This window comes from Tribolium madens, unplaced genomic scaffold (assembly GCF_015345945.1).
Source record: "Tribolium madens isolate multiple individuals breed KSU strain unplaced genomic scaffold, Tmad_KSU_1.1 Scaffold_2;HRSCAF=44;Tcas5.2_LGX, whole genome shotgun sequence".
Lineage (NCBI taxonomy): Eukaryota > Metazoa > Arthropoda > Insecta > Coleoptera > Tenebrionidae > Tribolium > Tribolium madens.
Genome location: NW_025400995.1, coordinates 7,863,340 through 7,875,868, shown reverse-complemented (window position 1 = coordinate 7,875,868; position 12,529 = coordinate 7,863,340). Strand labels below are relative to the sequence as shown.

Here is a 12,529-nt window from a genome sequence, read left to right as displayed (position 1 = left end):
TGTGAAACACCTGACATACATAGTTACCTCAATATCTCATGTACATGAGAGTATCAGGGTACATTAACATCCCTAATTATGAATTTGATAAAAAAAATTCTCCATCACGTACAGATTTTAAGTTACAGGAAAATAGTTTTCTCAAATTTTATCGTAAGAATTGTTTAGTTTAAATATAAATTAATTAAATAGAGGACGAAAGAAATTAATTTATTCACTAAACAAGAACAATGTTGAAAGATGTATAAGATCCTAACATAAATCTGTTGTAGATTTATTGTTGTGGTTTATGGGTTCAGCCTCTAAGGGTCCGCGCGGTTTATTAGGAGGACATTCTTTTCTACGCTGCTTGTACCCTATACTCGTAACAATTAAAATTAAAAACAATTTTTCATTCATAAAATGATATTAAGACTTACCTGATACTTGATAATGTAATTTACGTGGTACACATAAACAACTAGATAAATTAACCATCTAGGTTACTTCTTTAGAGTTTTAAAATTATTACAAATAAACATAAAAAGATTTTTTTCGGAGCGTCTACGTTCAGTATATTCTTGCTGATATTAATATTTTATAACATTTAATAACTCTATCCTTGAAAAACTATATTTATTAGTAATTATTATTAGTTTTTGTACAGTACAACAGAAAAAAATCAACAGAACCAAAATGCGAAAGTAGGGTTAATCAATGTATATTACAATAAAAAGTGTAAAAAATAGTACCTAGGTACATATTATAAGTTGCAAAATGCTTTAAGTTGTCGAATTTTTAAAAGTAGAACTAATTTTCTGTATAAATAAAAAAAAGTATCTATGTAGAATATTTTGCCGGTCTGCCATAATAACGAATCCCTTTCCACTGAATTATTTGAGAAAGTAGAAAAATTAAGTAGGTAGGTACACATAATTTCACCTACCATAATTTATCATTCAAGCAGTTGCTATCAACAAAGCTACATCTCCAATACTTGAATGACTTTCCTTTTTATGAGATTTGTTTTATTTATTTCGAGGATGGTTCTTTTTTATAGACGTAAAGTAAACGTTTCGTCTTTTAAGGAAAAAAAAAAGTAAAAAAATTTTGAACAGTTTTACTATTCCTATCACATTTTAAGTTACTTACGTCTTAAGTGTTGTGCTTCTAGGTCGTCTTCTTCTTGGGGATCTGTAAGTAAAAAATATTTTAATATAATTTTGAGAATCGGTTAGTTGGCTAAGTACAAATAATGAGTTGTGAATTTTGTAGGTATGTTGTACTAATGAAAGGTTGAAGTAGTGCGCAAATATTAATGCTAAACGAGTCTATTTAGAACAATTTAATTTTTACTCATTTGTTAAAGTGACATCATTGTCAAGAAAATAAAACCGCCAATGTGATGTGAGTCAGAAATCAAGAGAAAAATTGACTTTTTTTTGGCGTAAAATCAAATATAAAAAAGTTTTCCTCTTGTAAAGTCAATCCGGGAACATACTGTATACTGCTAAAGATCAAGTACCTGAAACTGGAATTTAAAATTTCACAACAAGAATGTTGATTGAGGTTTAGAAATTAGAAAATGACTAAATCTTCCATAAGCTCATTTATTAGTCAACTAGAAGAAATTTAAAATTATGGAAAAAATATCTGGTACCAATGGTATCTACACCACAAAATTTTCAAATCGCTTATTAAAAACCACAGAAACTCAAGCTGCGAAATTAATTATGGTGCGACTGATGACATAATAGATACGAGTATGCCAATGGAAACATATGAAAAAATAAAAAGTGAGTTTTTGAATGATTTGGCTGCCTGCAATATTTTAAAAATCCCTATTGAAACAATTGGTCAACGTAATAATGAGCAGTGGGATAAAGAAAGAAATAACACATTAACAGCTAGTAATTTTGAAAGAAATATAAATATGAAATGTAAAACCAGTACAGCAAATACTGTAAAAAATATCTTATATAGTGTAGGTGTGTATAAATTTAAAAAAATTGCCTGAACCTCTACCATGGGGTATTGATAATGAAGAAAAAGCAAAAACAAAGGAAAAGTTTGAGCAAATCACAGATTTCAAAGTGGACTCATGCGGCTTTTTTGTTGATGAAGAAAAAATATTTTTAGGTACAACACCAGATGGATTAGTTGGTTCAAATGCTATTGTTGAAATTAAATGTCTATTTAACGCGAGAAGCACAGATATTAAATCTGCCATAGAACGAAAACTTATTAAATACTTAGAGTTAGATGCTCAAGATAATAGTAAAATACTTAAAAAAAAATGTATCAAGTACAAGATCAGCTCCAAATTACTAATCGCCAAATATGTTATTTTATAGTCTACACTTCCTGCGATTTAAAATATTGTATTATTGAAAGAGACGATTCAAAATATTGGTACGGAAAAATGATAGATTGTCTAGAAAAATTTTATATGAATACCATGTTACCTGAAATAATTGATTCAAGACATAGTCGGGATTTACCAACACGAAGCATAATAAAAAATGATTTGTAAATATGCCAAGTTTAGTTTTAGAGCTTTATCTATCTTCTATATATATAAAAGAGTTCCGTGACTGACTGACAGACAACGCACAGCCTAAACCACTGAAGCTACAAACATGAAATTTGGCAGATATGTTTCTTAGAAGGTGTAGAGGTCCGCTAAGAAAGGATTGTTTAAAAATCAACCTCTAAGGGGGTGAAATGGAGTGTAAACGTTTAAACAAAGATAGAAACAAAAAAATTGGAAGATATGTTCCTTAGCGGTTGTGAAGGTGCACTAAGACGAGATTTTTCAAAAATAATTAGTAAAAACATATTTACTCTCTTAGAAAAGGGGGTGAACCGGGTTGCTCCTTATCAGTTGTAAAAGTGTACTAGGACAAGATTTTTTTTAAATAATAAGTAAAATTGTTTTTTGAAATCATATTTACAAGAGGGTGGAATAAAATGTTGTCAACACTTAAACGAAGATAGAAACATAAAATTTGGAAGATATGTTCTTTGGCGGTTGTAAAGATGCACTACGACGAGATTTTTAAAAATCGGTTTTTAAGGGGGTGAAATGAGGTGTACATGTTTAAACGAAGATAGAAACATGAAATTTGGAAAATATTTTTCCTAGAGAGTAGAGAAGTACACTAATCAGGCACTTATCACAAACCAACCTATAACGGGATGAAACGAGTAGGTGCAAACATTTGAACAAAAATATAAATTTAAAATTTTGAGATTTGAGGGTGCAGAAATGCACTAAGAAGACACTTTTTGAAAATTCGATGAGGCGAAGCGTTTATAACGTACTTTCGTCATTCTTTTAAAAATCGGGTTTCTGATGCTCCCGTGTTGCTTTGAGTTGATGAATTAAGAAAAAAATAGATAAACAGACTAACTTCACAATTCTTCTTTAAGAAACAACAAAAATTTATATTGAAAATCTACGTGGACGAAGTTACGGGTGCAAGCTAGTACATACATATTGACGTGCATCGGTTGAACTATATTGAACAAAAAAATAAATCGTAATTTCATTACGCTCCAGAATTAGTGGATAGTCGGCATGACCCGCGAATGAACTTACATGTAATAAGCTAATAAGTATACGCCAGCTTTCAGGGGGTCTGGAGCCTTAAGAGGGGGTTGCAAGGGTATCGTAGAGGGCAAAGTATACTAATTTAAGGCAGTTTTTGAAAAAACTATCAAGTGCGCTCTTGGGATAAAGGAAGAGACTAAGATTCGCAGATAGTTCTGTTTTTCAATGTCATCAGCTTGCCAAGAAAGTTACAAAGCTGTAAGCAGTTTTTGAAAATTTCGTGTCCACAAAAGCAGGGCCGTTTAAACTAGGTCTTATTTGAAACCTATTTCCATAAAAATGTTGTGCAATTTTTACGCGATTTTCTCACAAGTTGCCTTCTTACGGCAAAGAAAAACAATAACTCGCTTCAACAACTTTAAACGTTGAATGTAAACAATGAACCTCTTGTCTTGTCTTCTAGTATCACTGAGGTTGATTAATGATTAATTGATTACACTAGTACAAAGAAATTATATATGTATATAATTTTTTATTTATATTTACATTTTTTGTAATTAATGTATTTTTAGAGTTTTATTTCCAAATCTCAGTTTTCTTCAATACTCGCGCCACCTTTGTTTCAGTAGTGGAACAGAGTAAGTTTGTTCTTTTTGTAGATAACTTTTTATAGCAAATAAGGCTTTTCCTAAAATTTTGATTTGTTCTGAAAATTTTGACTTTTTTTTATAAACTGATCACAATCGTTGAAATGTCAATAGCTAAAACTGGTATTTATAAGAAGCTAAAACAGCTTAAAATATATACATATGTATTTTTGTAACTTTATAATTTTGGACCTAAAAGTCAAATTGTTCTTCTATAACTATTAACTACAATATAGTAGTAATATTTGTAAGTTCCTACCCAGCGCGGTGTAATATGTAACATTTTACGGAGGAAGAAGAATAAGTTATGACATAGAATGTCCCTTGAGATATCCAAAGCCCGAGCAAGAATTCCCTCGAGTACACTATGCGCAAGGCGGCAGAAAATTAATGCATTCTCCTGGGAAATCGAACCTCTCTGTCCCGCGTGGTTTTGCCTGTTGGCAGCTGTACATCTTTGCTATTTGATCAACTTTTCGTTATCTCTTTACTTTAACACGTTTGAGAATACCGCATTTAAACGCGACTCGATTTTAGTCCGAATCGATATCGATGGTACATTTGACAATTCCCGGACGGCGTAATTAGGAATCGCTTTCGTCACACCTCGTGGATAATTACAATTTTCACCTGGAAACACTCATAAACAAATACATTTCGTGCTAGTGCGCATATCTAAGCAACTCCGGGGGGACTCGCCCGGAATACCTTTGTGGCCTTAGCCCCGTACAGCATATGTTCACATGTATCCACGCCAGCGCCAAAAACTCTGATTAGTTAGGTTCCCAAGGGTAATCCCCGACCGAGTGGTGCTAGCCCGTTCCACGGCTGCGAACCCAATATACTCGCTAAGAACCGGCGAAAAAATTCAAAAAAAAAATTAAGCAAATGCTCAGTGATATTGATTTCTAATTGGGAAACAGCCGTGATGGATTTCAAGACGCTCCGACTTGCGGTGATATAAATTTTCAAGTCCGATCCTGTTCCCCAACTCTTCATGATTAGCTCGTACTGGCGCATGAATAATATCCGAGGTTAGAGCATCTCTCTTGCTCCTGTTTCCCAAGCAATCATCATCTAAATATTCACCGGATTTTAACTCAAGGTACATTTTAAATCCCAATTGAATCAAATCGAAATTTTATACCCACAACTTAAATCTAGAGATATAGAAATTATGCCTTCACTCATCAACACTAAGAAAAGACGAGCAAAAATTATTCCAAAGTCTGAAATTGTTGAGATAAAGTGTTTGAGTTGATGTGTGACGTGAATGACGTCGTGTTTTCATCTTTACATTTTTAAAATACATTTACGGTTCCCATATTACAAAACGTAATCCATCAGGCACTCAAGATCTGTCTCTAAATCGCAACTCCCCAATGATCATCTTAATGTTAGCGAAGGGATGAGGAGAGCATTATGCAGGTATATTGACAGGAGAAATGTATAGGGAGTATTTTTGCAAAAAGAGAAATTAATTTCGGGGAGTTGGAGCAAATAGTATAAATATAAGTGTGGTAAATAATGAGTGGGTAATTTGTGTTCGTGCCGAAGTTGAAGTCTTGGCACCGCGAGGCAGGTAACTAAATAATACACAAGATAAAGCGAGCAAAAGCACCAGCAGACGAGACTTAGCTTAGCATGAAAATAAGTTAGGAAAGGGATTGGAAGATTGCGCTGTGAGGTCCACAGGGACCTACATAAGAAATGAGATAAAGTAACCGACGAAGAACGGTGGCAAAATTGTCATATTTCCATCTCTGTCTAATTAGCATTCTTGGAGTAGACATTTCGCAAGATCCAAGAGTTGGTCCCGGCCGGTCTCCTTGGGGATTTCAGACGCCTGCAACACTAACATGTCACCTCGGTCTTTACTACGCCAAATACGATGCTTCGATCTCGCTATCCTGGGATGTCGTTGGGCACCTTTCGAGCTATTTTTATATCTGTTTAACGATATTGTTTAGCGATCCTTTAGAAACTTTTAGTCCAGGGACTTTCAATTCGGCTTTGTGCTTTTATGTCTCTGTTGGGACTTCAAAATGATCCCAAACACAAAAGCGAACATTTTTAACTAAATCGACCTCACACTTAACCATTTCATTAAATATTTCACTAATCACACAACAAACATATTGCTTATGATAATCCTCTCTACAAATTCTATTCGATTTTAATCCATTAATATATAATTCAGTAAAATTCCCCTAATCCTCGTCTCTGGAAAATACATGTTATATACATCTTTCGAAGGGCCAGTTACTCTCAAAGGACCTATAAAATGATAGTGGTGTGTATTTAAATTCTCATAACTGCGGCTCTTATTACACCACCTAATGTGTTCTACTATGCCAGATTCCTGCTAAATTATAGACAAGATTTTGCGAATGGCCTACAGAATGCGTAAATTAACAAACATCCAGTTCAAAAAAATTATCACTTTAATTAATTAATTTTAGCTTTTAAAACCGACTTCAGGCTCAGTAATTCAACATGCGGTATTGCACAGCCGGGAATAGTAAAAAGTGACTATCTTGATTTTTTACAAACAGCTTAGCCAACTAGAACAAACAAAACTTTACGACTCTGACTTTAATTGCAATTTTACCATTCAAATATTTTAATTACTCATACTTTACAGCATAGTCTAGTCCAGCACTTTGCAAACTTTATTTTTATGTAAAAAATTGAGAAAAAACAGATTATTTATTTAAAAACGTTATTAAATTCGAAAAATTGCATATTTTAGCATAAATTTAACTAATTTTTAATAATGGTGGTACTTTTTTTTAAGCAGCGGCATTTTTTCTATAGGCCGGAATGGGGAAGGGCTGGAATGGAACTTGAGCTGAGGAAATCAGCTGAGACGACATCCAAGATATTGTCCAAACATTTGAAAACATCACTTAACAAAAAAAAAATTAAGTAGGTAAATTTTAAATAAAGTAGAGAAGTAGATTTTGAATTTCAAAATTTTCATATCCTTTTTGTGCTACTTTTAAATAATATTAATAATAAATTAAACTTTAATAAATAAACACAAAAAAAACATACAAAACTTAAATCTTAATAGACTTTTAGCTAGTAACCATAGAAGTTTTGTAATTAAAAAATAGTCTAATTGAAATATCTTTGACTGAAGTTTCCCGTTACTCCTCTCAACATACCCTCGAGCTCCAAAGAACGTGATTTCATATCAAGAATACCAACCCTCCCTGAAGTGTGTCTTCAAGAATCCTACACAAGGTAGGATTTTTCCCACTTTTAATTGTTACTTCGATCGTAACAACAGCTAACAAAAGATAATTTCAATGAAAAAAGAATAAAACAATAAACAAAAACAACACTTCAACGTTAATTTTCAATACAATATGTCGATTATGCGTTTTTTTAAAGTTATATTTCTACAATGGACCAATTGCATCTATTTTTTCATAAAGGCCGCATGCGTAAATTTCGCCCAATTTTTAACCGCAAAAAAGAAATGATCCAATCGCAATTTTGAGTAAAACCTAAGTTAGTGTTATCTGTGCGAAGTTGGTTGTCTGAAGCATTAAAATCCAAATTTAAATTAATGGATGCACTTATTTCTCCCCCCGCTCATGCGGTCTCTTTATTTATTCTTTATGCAGTAGGTGGATTTTTTACAGCATTATTAATTTTATTAAATTTTCTAATGGCATTATACTTTATAATCGTACTTAAAACAATTCTTAAATAATGATGTTGTCTGGTTTGGGATAAAAAAAATTATTAAGTTTAAAAGATTAAAATAGTGTAAAAAATATTAAATAAATATCAATAATAAATTTTCTCAAGAACTGTGCAGATTTGACTTACCTATGTTATTATTTTTTCAGTTTTTTTTCTCTTAAAATAGCATTTTACTAAACTTCAACAAAAAAAGCAAGTAAATACAAATAAATGTAGAACAAACCATCATTTTGATTGTATTTTTTTTAAGAATGACAGAGTGAAGAATTTTTTGCCAAAAAGAGATATATTGTGACATTTCTTTGAAAACGTCGAATTTAGTCTATAGACAATAAAAATGAGAAAAAACTTGCAACTCAAAAATGTTTTTGGGCAGTGTTTTTGTGTGTATTTTGTCACACATTTATTTGTTTTTTTTTATTTTTCAATCATGCCTCAAGTGTTTAGTCAGAATGAAAACCGAATGGAAATTATTTTATTATATCTTTCATTTCAGAATTTCGGCTCTCAAGCTTTTAAAGCTCCCAGGAGTTTCGGTATTAGAAAACTGAATTTACCTGTGAATTTGGCTAAGTTGTTTTCACCACACATATGTAAATAAATACGCCTTTAAAAAATCAATGTTTGGTATGAATTTGTGGTAGAATATTAGTTTGGCAATTTACAAACAGAACCCGCAAACCAATAATAATCATGTAGCAGAAATGACAAAGTTGTAGCGGGTTCGGGGCGCATATCTGTTAGTGAATGTGATTAATGGGGGGGTCCTTTGGGATTACGCCCTGTTCCCTCGCCATCCTAGCACGACAGACGTTCCTCGAGGGGATTCTCGAACCCGCAGGGCACGCCATCGCCCACCTTGCCATACTCAGACCTGTTCGCTCTATACCTGGCTGTATATTGTTTGAAAATGCTCTCAAAGTGACTGTTTTTATCTTTTTTTATTTCACTTCAAGTAATTGCAACTGTTGATATTTTACTTTCGAGGGCTTGGTATTTTTATGTATTTGTAACATGCGGGTGTTGCAATATACACTCGTCAATCTAATAATTAATCGACTGTCAACTCTCCAGAGATTCGGCCAATGCAAATATTCGCATTCATTTCAACCACCCCGTCCTATCTATTCTCCGGTCGATTGATTGGCCAGCACTAAAATGGTGTATTTCATTGCTCGACTAATTATTTGTATGTTACATCCGAAAGATCAATTGCCAGTTACAATTTTATTTTTAATAACTTTTGCACATTCCAAAATTACAATTTAATCCACAATATAAAGACATATAGGGTGGAGCGGAAACATTTACCAATAGCTAAAAGTATAGTAGTTTGCTCTTTTTTTTAAAGGATTTTAACTACCTTCCTCCAAGAGTTGTCAACACTGATTTTTAATATTAGGTATTAAGTGGTTCCATGTGACGGCTACGCCAGCGACTGTCCCTTAAAACGATGATAATCGACGATAAAGTCGTGACGTTTAAATTTGAAAGTCACTGTTGATAAATTAAAATTTCCGATTTGTGGTCCACTTGGTGACAAAAATCACAATCACTGCTGTCTCTGCATTATTCAGTATTTGCAATTTAATTTCAACGTTACAGGCCACTTTGATCAAAAATTTAATTAGTTTAACGCACTATTCAAAAATTATAATTTTTTGTTAATTAGTTTTTGTTTAAACTGAGTCATCCTGTATGCAATATGGGTCAGTGCAATATTGGGCAGCTGTAAGACTTTTTTTATAAACAATTATTGAGAAAAATAAGTTTATTGATTTTAAAAACTTAATTAAACTTAAAAAGTAGTACATTCTAGTATTAACTTACAATAATTGTAGTACTTTTTAATTTTCTTTTAAAGATCGATTTTTTTTCTATAGGCTGTTACTTGAACCTAAAAAATCAACTGATACACATCATTGTCTAAACTTCTGAAAACAACACACATTTAAATGTTAAGTAAAAAATATATAAAGCAAGAATAATTTGCGAGGCACTGAATCCAAAGAAATTTTTCACCTTGCATAAAATGCAAATATCAAGTTTTGACTATTTTTTTTTACTACTTTACTACTAGTAAAGAAGCAGATTTTCATTTCAAAAATTTTCGTATCATTTTTGTCCAATTTTCAAATAATAAAAATAAATTAAACATAAATAAAATAAATAAACACAAAAAGAAACCTAGAACTTAAAAATATGTAACTAAGTAAACAACAAACAATGTTATGATTTTTTTGTTAATCAGTTTTCGTCTAAACTGAGTCATCGTGTATGCAAAATTGGTCAATATTGTGGTTTGATTAAGGTCGCTGTAAGACTTGCGTCCTGTTTGTGGGGTTTTGAATTAAGCAAATGGTAAAGTTTTTGATGAAACAGGAGTTTTGTTTGAATTGTTGTCCCAGGTGAGGTTTGGAATTTCGGCTCATGCCTCTGACTGCTCTGTGACCATCGTTCTGTCGGACTTGCGCTTCTAAACCTTCACCGCTGGCTATTGCCGTGTTCAGTGGCCCCATTCCGCTGTTCCAACGTTCCGCTACCTCAGGGGTTTGCAGGCCCGGCGAGCGCGACTCCCAAGGGAACCATGGATGACCATCATTGCATACATATACGGACGATATTGGTCGATAGATAAGCCCTCTCGCAAGTAATACCACATATACTAGACATCAACTTTAACACAAAAGATACTCTTTTAAATAATAAACATCAAAGAATGCGATATCACTCTAATCAGAATTTTATTTTACATGCAATTATATCGTAAAATACGGAATGCTATTAATGACGTCACTGAGAATTTTACTGCATTTACTATTTGCATATCAAAGGTTTTTTTCTAACATGAATGTTTTTATTACTGTACAGTGAGATAGCAAGCGGGGACGTCTCATCTGTAACAACCTGTAGACACCCATTTCTTTAGAGAAAATAATTAAACGAAGGATTATTATGATGGACAAGTTAATTCGCGGTGTATCAAGTAAGAGAGCCGACTAAATTGCGCACAAAGCTTCATATTATTTGGAAAATATTTTTGTCATGTCGATGGAAAGTTTAATTAGCAGAATCTGTTTTGAGTGTAAAATATCTAGCAGTAATAATAGTAGTTTATACGTGGCAGTTGAGTTTGCAGAGTTAGCTACCAGGCGAGCTATACGACTCCCAGGGGAAAATGTCATGGGAGCGCATATTTCCCTGTCTGTACGTTGCCGTTCCCTGGACCCCCCACGCCTCCTGGGGCTCGCTGCCTCTCTCACCACCCAATGCTGGAGAACCGCAATATCGAAAACCCTCCGTACCGGGGGCACTTAAAAACTTTTCGACGCGGTGCACAATTATTTCAAACACAAAACCGCAACGACTTTCGACCTTAATTAATTACCACTACAATTGTAATTAACTGATAAAAACCACCACTCAAATTGTGTCCAAAACACAGAATTTTTGAATTCGTAACAAAATTTCGCATGATACGTTAGTTAATACAATAGTTCAAATTTCTAACTTAATCGTGGTTTTAATGACCTCGTGTGATGTCAGTGGTACCACTTGTTCCTCTAATGTTACTACAAATGATACAGAAACTGCGACAGCTTTAATTAAGTTAATGCACACATTTCAACAAAAAATGCAAAATACTACGAGAGTTTTATCGGAAAAACGTTAAAATTCAAATTAATTTAGAAATCGTCTGTCTCGTTTGCATTCATGTCACAAACACCTGTTAAACCACTGTGTTTTCAGGTAAATAGTTCTGAGAAAAGTGCGACTTTAACCGCCTAAAGGCGTTTTTAATAGGATTAATATTTGATTCTAAATGACATCAAATTATGGATAAATAAAGCAGTTTATAATGGTATTATAATTTGAGTCTTTGTGTGGGCCCTTGGACAGAGCACGTGGCGTACTCGCTATTGCCATTGGTCATTTTTTTTTTAAATTTACCTAATTTGGCAGGATTAGCTTGCTTCCTTCTGGACATATCTAACTTCTTTTGATTATTCCAAAACTGATGCACAAACCAACACATTTATCCCCGTTTTTGCCACCAACTTTGAGTGTTTCACTTTTGGATAAGATGTTTGGTACAATCATGACCCCATTTGTCATCCACATGTAAGTTGTCACGCACTGGATTATTATATGTTTCGGCAAAACGTAAATGTTAACGTGAACGGCATGTGTTGTGCTATGTAGCGTCGCGACGTTAATACGGGAACGGAGCTTAAACTGGACCGAGTCTAGTTTGATCACAAAAGCGCGCGCATTTGCATCCCGTGGGAATAACGGCGCGATGTTCACTGTTAGTACCTTACTATCCTGGTGAAAACTTAATTGAATGATCACACATGGTAACAATATATGATCTTAGCTGTCTCGGGTGGAACTGCGACTAATTCTATACACAAAAAATTACTTAAATTAATACAAGCTATAAATAAATAAAATTAAAAAACTAACAATTTTTTATCTCAGTCAAATAGTTTTTATGTAGAGTTAATAATATTTAATACAACTTTAGACTATTAAATTAATTATTACAGTATGTAAAACAATAAAGAACGAAAAAAACCGATCCATACTTCATTAAACTATATTTTCGAATACAAATTAACAAAAATGCTAA

General features: G+C 33.1%; 1 protein-coding gene across 1 annotated transcript in view; it reads right to left on the bottom strand.

The window, feature by feature from the left end:
- The window catches only part of LOC123006619 (zinc finger protein 423 homolog), a 31,825-nt gene extending 19,749 nt beyond the window's left edge, over positions 1–12,076 (bottom strand). Inside the window, exons 1-2 of the mRNA XM_044401234.1 lie at positions 11,848–12,076; positions 1,132–1,173 (exon numbers count right to left, since the gene is read on the bottom strand). Coding sequence (XP_044257169.1) covers positions 1,132–1,173; positions 11,848–11,932 — 127 coding nt within the window. The 5' untranslated portion in view covers positions 11,933–12,076. The remainder of the gene's footprint in view (positions 1–1,131; positions 1,174–11,847) is intronic.
- Positions 12,077–12,529: the final 453 nt, after the last annotated feature.